General features: G+C 36.9%; 2 protein-coding genes across 2 annotated transcripts in view; both read right to left on the bottom strand.

Annotated features, from left to right (window-relative positions):
* The window catches only part of LOC118764674 (organic cation transporter protein-like), a 429,478-nt gene extending 421,848 nt beyond the window's left edge, over window positions 1-7,630 (bottom strand). Inside the window, exon 1 of the mRNA XM_036505679.1 lies at window positions 7,346-7,630. Coding sequence (XP_036361572.1) covers window positions 7,346-7,488 — 143 coding nt within the window. The 5' untranslated portion in view covers window positions 7,489-7,630. The remainder of the gene's footprint in view (window positions 1-7,345) is intronic.
* Window positions 7,425-12,037, bottom strand: part of LOC115215459 (organic cation transporter protein-like) — a 463,156-nt gene continuing 458,543 nt past the window's right edge. The window contains exon 11 of the mRNA XM_036505678.1: window positions 7,425-7,499. The gene's annotated coding sequence lies outside the window, so the exon portion shown is untranslated. The remainder of the gene's footprint in view (window positions 7,500-12,037) is intronic.

The raw sequence follows: 12,037 nt of genomic DNA, 5'->3' as shown, positions 1-12,037 counted from the left end.
ATACATACATACACACACATACATAAACATACATATGTACACACACGCACATACACACATACACGCATGCAAAAATACATACATACACACATACGTACATACATACACACACACACACATACATACATACATACACACACACATACACACACACACATACATACATACATACACACATACAGACACACATACACACATACATACATACACACACGCATATATATACATACATACATACACATACACACACATACACACATACATACACACACACATATAAACACACATATAAGCTCCTACATTGTACACACACGCACACATATATACATACATTCACTCGCACGCACGTACACACACACGCACACACACACACATTTACATATATATATATACTATACACTCACACACACATACACGCGTACAAACACACACAAACTCACATACACACCGACAGATATACATACACAATATACACCTACCCGCGCACGCACACATACACACAAACACATACAAACGCACACATACACGCACATACATACACTCTCACACAAATGAACCCACATATACATCCCCCTACACACACACACGCACGTACAAGCACACACGTACTAGGTTACGCCACACACCCACACTCTACGCATACACACACGAACACACACATGCACACACACACACACACTACAAACAACACACACACTATGATGTTGTTTGACCTGGCTTTGACCTAGCTTGACACAAACAGCTAGCAGTCATCACCACAGCTGGCTTTGTCATTACCTCTATTCACCAAAAATACACACACACACGCACGCACAAACACACTAGTCATCTTGCACACACACACAAACACACACAGGCATTCCCTTTTTTTGGAACTCTCTTGCATTATAAAAACAGTTTTCAACTACCTCCAAATTCTGTTCTTTTCAACATGTGATCTCTTAAGCACCACCAGCTCAAATATTGTCTCCTCTGTCTTCCCTCCTTGGGATCTTTCCTTCTCCTTGTTTCCGACGAAGAACTCCGCTCGAAACGTTAAACCCTCCTTCCCTTCTTTCCTGAGCGTCAATAATACTTTAATTGTTCCACGTCCTGCGTTGCTGTGTTTTTTCTCTTTTTTTATCTTTTTTTCTGTGTTTTCTAGTTGGATTAACTTTATATATATATATATATATATATATATTCGTTTTCCGTTTTTTGTTTTTTGTCTTTTGGCTTTTCTGTTTCTACGTCCTTATTGTGATGTCCTGTACTTCCGTATAATTATTTATATATGCATGTATATATACATGTAGATGTAGGTACGTCATATATGTTTGTATGTATGCATATTTTTATTTATCTCCTTATTGTCTGACAGCGCCCCGCATCAGGTTCGTTCCGATTCGTCGTTTCGATCCACTTCTTGGTCCCCTTTTTTATATTAATATTATTATATTGAAGATGCGGTACTCTCTCCCTCCTTGCTTTAACCTCTCAATCTTTTTCTCCCTCCCCCTCCTCCTCTTCTCTTCGCCGCGTGTCCCCCTCCTCCTTCCCTCTTCTTGCCTATAAACAAAATTCCTTTACACGTGGTTACTACTATTGAAAGACTGCCTCCACGCGCTGCTACTTACACCTTTCTCCTTGCCAGCAAAAGGCTTCTTCGTTCGTCCCCTTTGTGTGGTTAATTTCCTGTATAGTATTCTTGTTTTTTTCTCGTTTTGTAACTAATTGTACTTTTTGTACATGTATTTTTATTTTTGGCAGTTTTATTGTTTGTCTATGCCAGAAAAAAGGCTTTTTCGTTCGTCCTCTTGTGTTTGTTTTTGTACATGTATTTTAATTTTGCAGTCTTATTGTTACGTCTTGTTTGTGTTCGTACTCATTGTGCCCCGCTGCTTGAAATTTTATTTTAATTCTCTCGCAGGAAGGCCTATTGGATTAGTGTTCTGTTATGCCTTCGAAACATGCCTGACTCCTCTAGCGACAGCTGATGACGGGGTTTTGTCCTTGTGTAACCTGTCCTGTATGTTTTTTTTCGTTTTCCGTTTTCTTTGTTTTTTGTCTTTTGGCTTTTTTCTTTTCTACGTCTTATTGTGATGTCCTGTACTTCCGTATAATTATTTATATATGCATGTATATATACATGTAGATGTAGGTACGTACATATATGTTTGTATGTATGCATATATTTTTATTTATCTCCTATATATCTATATATATATATATATATATATATATATATATGTATGTATGTATGTACGTATGTATGTATGTATGTATGTATGTATGTATGTATGTATGTATGTATGTATGTATGTATGTATGCATGTGTGTATGTATGTAGAAAAGCTGAAGCGTTATTCTCTTCAACGCTGCCGTGAGCGCTACATCATCTACCTGATGTGGAAAATATTTAATCACCATTGTCCAAATGATGTTGGCATCTCCTTTAAGACACACCCAAGAACTTGGGGCCCGTGCTATCCGCCCACGACATAAATCATATTCGCATCACATAACAACAATATGGCACAATTATTTCATCTCAATTGGCCCGCTCCGTTTAAAATAACACCAAAACACATTAAAGCAGAAACAGATCCCATAAAGTTCAAGAAGTCTTTGAGCAAATTCCTTCAAGAACTCTTGGATAAACCTCCTGCACTCGGATATGTCTCTGTAAACAATAACTCTCTACTCGAGTGGGCCATATTGTCCGACTTCTGATTTAAATGACTTCGCCAGGTGGTGCTATTAAGTCAGATATGGCCTGGGCCAATACAGGCCAAAACCTATCAAAGTATATATATAGTAACTTCTATGCTGGATTGAAGAAAGTATGATCTTTGTTTATCTCCTTGACTTTTTGGAGATTTTAGGTATAATTATACTAATGTATCCATCTCTTCTAATTTAATTAAATTCTATGACTTTGTGGAGCTGAAGATTGCTCTGCATTTTAAATTGATATAATGATTTCATTGTTCAATTAAATGCAGTTGCATGAAACGATCGTACCTCTGGATATCCTTGTTGCTTAGTTTGATTATATATATACACTGTTAGTTGGGAGCAGATCTTCGAAAGGGTATGTTCTTATTTCAGTGTTTCCAAATCCAAACCAAGGAATTTCTGAGCCGATGATAGAAATGTTGTTTTGACTAATTTTGAAACGTACGTTTCTCGAATAACCTTAGCATTTGATTTTTCGATGTCCTTACCCCCAAACTTTTGTGAGTTGAATTAAGCAAACACTATATATGAGAGAGATTTTCTTTAAGTATTAGAAATAGCCTTAAAAAAGTTTTTTAGACTGCTATTTCTAATGAGTTCAGTATGCGGCAAAGTAATTTATTTTACTAAGCCCTTTTATATAATGTAATAATTTGAATTCGCCTTGAATGGTCCCTTTGCATACTGAACACTTGGTGAAATTGATTAATAATTAATTAATTTTGCCCTCAATTGTTGAAATTATATATATATATATATTATATATATATATATATACAGAGTGTCCTAAATATAAGGCAACTAACTTTTTCATTTTGCCAAAGCAAAATATAGTTAAATTCCTGGGTCCGAGCCTTGTGAGTGGATTTGGTAGACCGAAACTGAAAGAAGCCCGTCGTATATATGTATATATATATGCGTGTGTGTGGTTTGTGTGTCTGTGTTTGTCCTCCTAGCATTGCATGACAACCGATGCTGGAGTGTTTATGTCCCCGAAACTTAGCGGTTCGGCAAAGAAACCGATAGAATAAGTACTGGCTTACAAAAGAATAAGTCCCGGGGTCGAGTTGCTCGAGTAAAGGCGGTGCTCCAGCATGGCCGCAGTCAAATGACTGAAACAAGTAAATAGTAAAAGAGTAATATATATATATATTATATATATATATATATACATATAAACTTAGTTGGAAATGGATGCGTGGCGTTCAATTAAATACTAATATAGTGTTACAACACCACAAAACACACACACACACACACACACACCACACACACACACACACCTGATAGCTGAAAATAGCAGCCAGGATCTGACACTAAGACCACATTAAGTGTTCGTATAGCATAATGAGAGAAGACTCAGCAGGGGTCACCTATACAGTTGAAATTTACAGAAAAACAGAAAATGAAGACAGGTGTATGAACAACAAACAAGTAATATATATATATATAATATTATATATATAGTATATATATATATATATATATATATATATATATATATATATATATAGTATATAGTATATATATATATATATAATATATTATATAATATATAATATATATAATAGGGAGAGAGAGAGACTTCAGTTGTAATGTTGTAATGTACCAAAGTCCTTACAACCCGAGGCCATAACAGAAGAAATTTGCTGAAAGCGACACTCCGTAGGAGTTAACTCTGAACCATGTGTTTGCTGGTTAAACTTCTTACCACACGGCCACACCTACGCCTATGTCATTACATATCCTATAAGTCAGTGACTGATCGGGTTGAACATTCCTAAAATCACGACACCTTAGCTGACAAGCTATCAGGTGTCAGAACTGAAGAGATATTATGTTGTCTATGCCTGTGCGCGCGCACACACACACACACACACATACACACACAACACACACACACACACACACACACAAGTTAATACTTTTACGTTCAGTGATAAGAAAAACAATTTTACGTTAATCCAACGGCTTACTTGATACTTTTTGTAGAATGCAAATTTATTATCCTTAAACAAGAACGTTGACACACACATATATATATATATACATATACACACACACATACACACATACACACACCCACACCCACACACATATATATAAATATATATAAATATATATATATATGTATAAATATATATATATATATATATGTATGTATGTATGTGTGTATGTATGTATGTATGTGTGTATGTATGTATGTATGTATGAATGAATGTTTGTATGTGTGTGTCTATGTATTTATGTATGTATATCTGTGTGTCTGTGTGTCAGTTTATGCCCCAGCATGGCCACAATCTAATGATTGAAACAGATAAAAGATAAAAGACAAACGAATATGGTTTGCTGCTTAGGATCAGTCAAGAAAACTCCGCCAAACCTCAAGGGCCAGTTTACCACACCAAGGGCCAGTGCCCTGTTCCCCCTACATTGCTACAAATAAGAGCAAAAAGCCGTTACAGCCGCAAAAATGCACACGTCTATGCCTTGACAGGAGAAATAACTGCCCCACAGCACGCAAGATCATCATGCTAGTCTAGTTTTGCTTTGAATTAAAAGCTCATCAGTTAAGACTACTACAGTGCTGGATAGTTTGGCTAAATTCCAACGGTGCAGGGTAGTACATACATTGCTAGAAATAAGAGCTAAATGCCTTTACAGTACAATGCACTGCAGGGAATTGATCTCCCGACCCACTTATCATGAGCTGAATTGCCTCATCACTAAGCCCCATGCCTATACTCAGAACATGAAGAGGCATCGGAAAATACTGCAAACATTTTCTCCAATGTTCCACAGATGTTGCTGGTCGTTGCCATTGTAGGAATTGTTTCTAGAATAGAAAAAAACATGAAATGACCCCTGTATGTGAATAGAACATTTTGTCGTTGACGCCTGAAGAGTGAAAGACAACGTAGACCAAAGTGGGATTTGATCCCACAATGTGAAGAACCAGAAGTTCAGCATCCCTAGTCAATAATTAAATAATATTCAATCATTTCTAACGAAGGGACAATGCTGTAAATTCACGGTAGGGAGGGGGTTGCTCTGTTAAACCAGACCCAGTATATTATTGGTTTCAAGTTCTGGCACAAGGCCAGCAATTTCAGTGGAAGGGGTAAATCGATTACATTGACACCCCCACCATTCCACCACCGTTCTCAACTGCTACTCATTTTATCGCCCTTCTCCACCAAAAAAGGGGAAGAAAGTCAAAGCCAAGCTCTGTGGCATTTCAATTCAGAATATAAAGATGGACGAAATGTCACAAAGCATTCTTCCCATCTCACCACCTTAGGGACACCAAAGGCTATTGGGGAAGACGTTTAGCCTAATGGTTAATGTGTTGCACTCATAACTGCAAGGTCATGGTTTCAAATCCCAGACCAGTCAACACATTGTGTTTTTGGTGTAAAATGCTTCCTTTCGTGTTACTCCAGTTTACTCAGCTGAAAATAAAAACCAGTAATAAACTGGTGAGAGAGATTGTCCCCCCACCCTGTGATGGACTGGTAACCCATTCTGGAGGAGGTTTGTATTTTTAGTCATTGTAAACTGGGCTATGTCCCTGCCAAATGAACCGGTTGGCTCCAGACAAACCTGACTGATCCTTAACTGGACTTTACAGGTATTTCGCTCTATTGTCCCCATAAAGAATGAAAGGCAAAGGAAACTTTGATGGCGTTTGAACTCGGAATGTAAACAACTGTAACTAAATGCCACAAATTATTTTGTCCCGTTCCTTAAGAATTCTGCGAATCCACAAACCAAATAATAATCGATTCTAACAAAAGGCACAGTCATTTGGGGATTAGGGGCTGGGGTTAGTTGAAAGCCTTAAATCCCAGTACTTGACCCCAGGAGGCTGAAAGCCAATGGCTGCAGTTCAATGATTGAAACAAGTAAAAGATAGAAAAATAAAAATCAGAATTTCTGGAAAGAAGGATGAGGGTACCCTTGATTAAATCAATGACACTACATCCTTAGTAATATATTGATTGGTGGTCTGAAGGAGTTTTTAAAAAGGGAGACAAAAGAGAGGGCTCTAATTATAGGGGAATCGCCTTGTTGAGCCTCCCTCTTCAAGTCTTAGGAGTCAGGGAAGGAGATTTAGTAAGTTGCTTCTATGGGGGATGTACCTGAGGACTCTGCTCCCATGACCCTCCAGGAATTATGGGTAGAGAATATGCAGGGATAAGCTCAAAAGGTTGATAAAATCAAGTGTAAAGCTTTCACGTATAATAAACCCATGGTGATGGTGGTGTTGGTGGGGTGTAAGAAAGGTTTTTAACCCAAACAGCAAAAGAAAAAAATGTCTCAGAGAGTTTTTGTTTTGAAGCACCACCATTTTAACCACCCACCTGGAATAGATAATAAGAAATCGTCATTCTTTTCTAGGAACAAGGCCTGTAATTTTGGGGGACGAGGACATTCGATTAAATCGATCCCAGTACGCAACTGGTACTTAATTTATCAACCTCGAAAGGATGAAAGGCAAAGTCGACCTTCGCGGAATTTGAACTCAGAACGTAAAGATAGAAATACCGATAGGCATTACGCCCGGCGTGCTAACAGTTCTCTCAGCTCGCCACCTTGAATAAAAAAATCATTATTATAAACTTACCTGTAATCTAAGTCAGGTACAATAAAAATCATGCTTCCAATTTGTAAACCATCCATAACGGTTGAAGAGTAGAGAAAAGCTAGCATCAGTTTCTGATAAAGTCCACATCCTCCAATTGTCCCAATCACTTCTTCGTAGTCCATGGTGAACAAACCTCTCAGAACAAATGTGTCGTCTGCTTCAAGCAATTTCTAAATGTGTCTGCCTCTGCTAGCGATTATGTCTAGTTTCTTTCATGCATACATACTATATGTATAAGGTGTGCAAGTGAGAGTATCTGTAGGAGTGTAAGTGGTGGTATGGGGGAGAGGGGGAGGCATGGAAATGAAGGACTAACGTTTGTGATTGGGTGTTGTATGGGAGTGAGAGGGAGAGGAGAAAGACTGTGTTTGGGGTGTGTGGTGGTGGTGGTGGTGGTGGTGGTGTGTCTGTGTTTGGGTGTGTGTGCATATTTAAATGCATATACATGAATGCTTCCACCACAGATGACACTAAAACAAGGATTTGAGAATAATACCCACGCAAATATTACAAATGATATATTCTCTTTTACTCTTTTACTCTTTTACTTGTTTCAGTCATTTGACTGCGGCCATGCTGAAGCACCGCCTTAGTCGAGCAAATCGACCCCGGGACCTAGTCTTTGTAAGCCCCAGTACTTATTCTATCGGTCTCTTTTGCCGAAACGCCTCTAAGTGACGGGGACGTAAACACACCAGCATCGGTTGTCAAGCAATGCTAGGAGACAAACACAGACAAACAAACACACACAACACATATATATATATACATATTACGACAGGCTTCTTCAGTTTCCGTCTACCAAATCCACTCACAAGGCATTGGTCGCCCGGGGCTATAGCAGAAGACACTTGCCCAAGATGCCACGCAGTGGGACTGAACCCGGAACCATGTGGTTGGTTAGCAAGCTACTTACCACACAGCCACTCCTGCGCTATATATATATATATTATATATATATATATAGATATATATAGTAGATATATATTATATATATATATGATATTATATATATATCTATATGATATATATGATATATATATATAGAGTATATATATATATTATATATTATATAATATAATATATATATATAGATATATATATATATATATATATATATATGTATATATATATATATGTATATTATATATATATATATATTATATATATATAATATTAAATTAGAGATAAAACCACTATTAGGCAAATCTATTAAAATTTTAATTTGATATTTAAAAAATATATATAAAAAGGAAAAAAAATAATAATATAAATATAAAAATATATAAATATACATATACATACCTATTTATATATAATATTTTGTTATATATATAAAATTTATAAGTTTAAATTATTAAATAATTTTTATTTTTAACTTTTATATTTTTAAATTAATTTTATGTATTGGGTTATGTTTTCACTGTTTGATTGCCTAATTAGCGGTTTTTCCCTAATTAATATAATATAATACAATATATTTATACTATAAAATTGGATTAAATCCTAAATCTAATTTTTCCCTGTAAGTTTGGATTTATTCCCTAATATTATTATTATTATATATATATATATCATATATATATATATTATATATATATATATATATATATATATATATATATATATATATATATATATATATATATAATATATATATCTATATATATATATATATATATATATATATATATATATATATATATATATATATATATATATATATATATATAATATATATATATATATATATACACATAACACTTGGAGGCGCAATGGCCCAGTGGTTAGGGCAGCGGACTCGCGGTTGTAGAATCGCTCGGTTTCGATTCCCAGGCCGGGCGTTGTGAGTGTTTATTGAGCGAAAACATCTAAAGCTCCACGAGGCTCCGGCAGGGTGTGGTGGCGATCCCTGCTGTACTCTTTCGCCACAACTTTCTCTTACTCTTTCTTCTGTTGGCCTGCTCGCTTAGCCAGCGGGATGGCGTCATTTGAAGGCTAAAACAATGTGACCAGCGATGTGTAGCAACATCTGATAGTCACGGTGGTCACGGTGATATATTCATAACAGTAGCTACCTATGAATGTATTTAGAACGGTTTCTGTTACTACAGCTACAACCACAACAGGTCACTTTTAGGTCACTTGACCATTAAAGTAGATTCCATGGAGGGCCTCTACTACTGTGTCATACCACTCCCTTCTTCTTCTTCTTCTTCTTCTTCTTCTTCTTCTCCTTCCTCGGCTGCTGTATGCTGCTTAAGGTATCGAACTTCAGAACCAAATATTGGGTTGTCCGGAAAGTTCATGTCGATTTTTAAAGGAAAGAAAAAGGTCAATAAATACTTGCAGTTACATTTTTCATCAACAAAATATGAACCATTTTGTTGCACAATGTGTCTCCATCTTTAACTTTAACTTGAAAATACCCTCTTCCCAGAATTGAGGTGGTTTCAAGGCAAAGAATTCATCAAGGTATCTTCTTACGTCATCTAAGGAATTGAAATTTTTACCATTAAGACTATTCTGCAGAGACCTGAATAAGTGGAAATCCGAAGGAGCAATATCTGGTGAATATGGAGGGTGGGGTAACACATCCCAGCCGAGCTGCAGCAATTTTTGTTTGGTTCCCAATGAAACGTGCGTTCTTGCATTATCATGTTGGAAAACATCACCTTCCTGCTGGCCAATTCTGGACGTTTCTCTTGAATTGCTGCTTTTAACTGGTCCAATTGTGTGCAGTATTTCTCAGAATTAATTGTCTGGTTACATGGGAGAAGCACATAGTACAGAATTCCTTTCCAATCCCACCAAACACAAAGCAAGACTTTTTAGGGTGAAGACCCACTTTCGGGATGGCTAAGGGTGGCTCATGTCGCTTACTCCAGGATCGCTTTCTCTGAACATTTCGTTTGATAATCCATTTCTCATCACCTGTCACAATTTGCTTTAAAAAGGCGCGTTTTCATTCCGTTTGTAAAACGAATCACGGATGGAAATGCGATCCAAAAGTTTCTTCTCATTCAACTCATGTGGTACCCAAACATCGTAGCGATTTGTGTACCCAAGCTTTACCAGGTGCTCATGAACGACGGATTTTGATAGGTTGAGGCTTTCTGCCAATTCTCGGATTCTGAAATGTGGGTTATTCTCAATTAATGACTTGATATGGTCATCATCTGTAGTGGATGGTCTGCCTGATTGCTCTTTATCAATAAAGCTACAATCTCCAGCTCGGAACCTTGCGAACCACTTATGTACAGTTCCTTCGGATAAAGAAACCTCACCGTAAACTGTGCATATTTCATTGGTTGCTTGTGAGGCATTTTTCCCTTTAGAAAAGCATCAAGTGCCGAAAATGAAGTTTCCTATCTTCCATTTTAAAGGGTTACAGAATTAACACAGGTTATAGCAACATAAACCTTCTTCCACGAAAAGATAGCTTAAACTGTGCTCTAAATGGAGGTGTAGTCAAATCCTATTTTATGGACTCAACCATGTTCTAAAATAAGTCGGAAGGTAAGCTACTATAAATCCGCACAAACTTTCCGGACAACCCAATATTTCTCTGCACCCATAAAAGCAATTTATCATCTGCTACTACCTAGCGAGTCTTCACAAAAGAAGAGAGAGAGAGAGAGAGAGAGAGAGAGAGGAGAGAGAGGAGAGATATGGGGTAGATGACATTAACAGTTTAACTCAATGCATAAACTACCCAAGAATAGTACCAGTCGGGTAGTTGAGAGGTATAGATTAACCTCAATGCATCAATTCTACCCGAGGATAGTCTAATATGGGTAGCCAACATTCAACAGTTTAACCTCAATGCATAAATCTACCCGAGAATATTACATCGGGTAGTTGAGATGTATAGTTTAACCCCAATGCATAAATCTACCCGAGAATGTTATATGGGGTAGATGACATTAACAGTTTAACCTCAATGCATAAATCTACCCGAGAATATTACATCGGGTAGTTGAGATGTATAGTTTAACCCCAATGCATAAATCTACCCGAGAATGTTATATGGGGTAGATGACATTAACAGTTTAACCTCAATGCATAAATCTACCTGAGAATATTACATCGGGTAGTTAAGATGTATAGTTTAACCTCAATGCATAAATCTACCCTTAACTTTCTATATTTATTGAAGACTTCACCAACTGCAATTCAAAGAACATACATATTACATCATGTTAATGCCGTCAGTCTGTAAATATGGTAAACGGCCAGAATTTGGCACTGTTTTCATCAAAACATATTTCTTTGTGTTTATGGTTCCGTTGGGTGGTGGAGCCGTACCAATGATACTTGTAACCTTTGCAGAGCATCCGACATTGCTGAGATTAATATAGCTCATGTTCACCTGAAACAATCATAAATCGATGTCTGCAAGGAATTTGTGGGCTGGAAGGGAATTCCAAAGAATTAATGCTATGTAGAAGAAGGTTTGGTATGTGTGGGTAGGTGGGCGGGGGCACAGGTGTTGTTGCATGGGGCCTGGGTGGGGAGATAAAAATATTTCCTTTACATTTCCCTTTTAGTTTTTCATTTTTCTTTTTTGTTTTATTTTCTCATTTGGCTGTGGTGGTTAAGAATCTTGCTTCACAAACCATGTGGTTTGGGGTTCAGTCCTACTGCGCATCACCTTGGGCAAGTGTTTTC

This window comes from Octopus sinensis, linkage group LG9, assembly GCF_006345805.1.
Source record: "Octopus sinensis linkage group LG9, ASM634580v1, whole genome shotgun sequence".
Lineage (NCBI taxonomy): Eukaryota > Metazoa > Mollusca > Cephalopoda > Octopoda > Octopodidae > Octopus > Octopus sinensis.
This window is presented reverse-complemented; position numbering and strand designations above follow the sequence as displayed.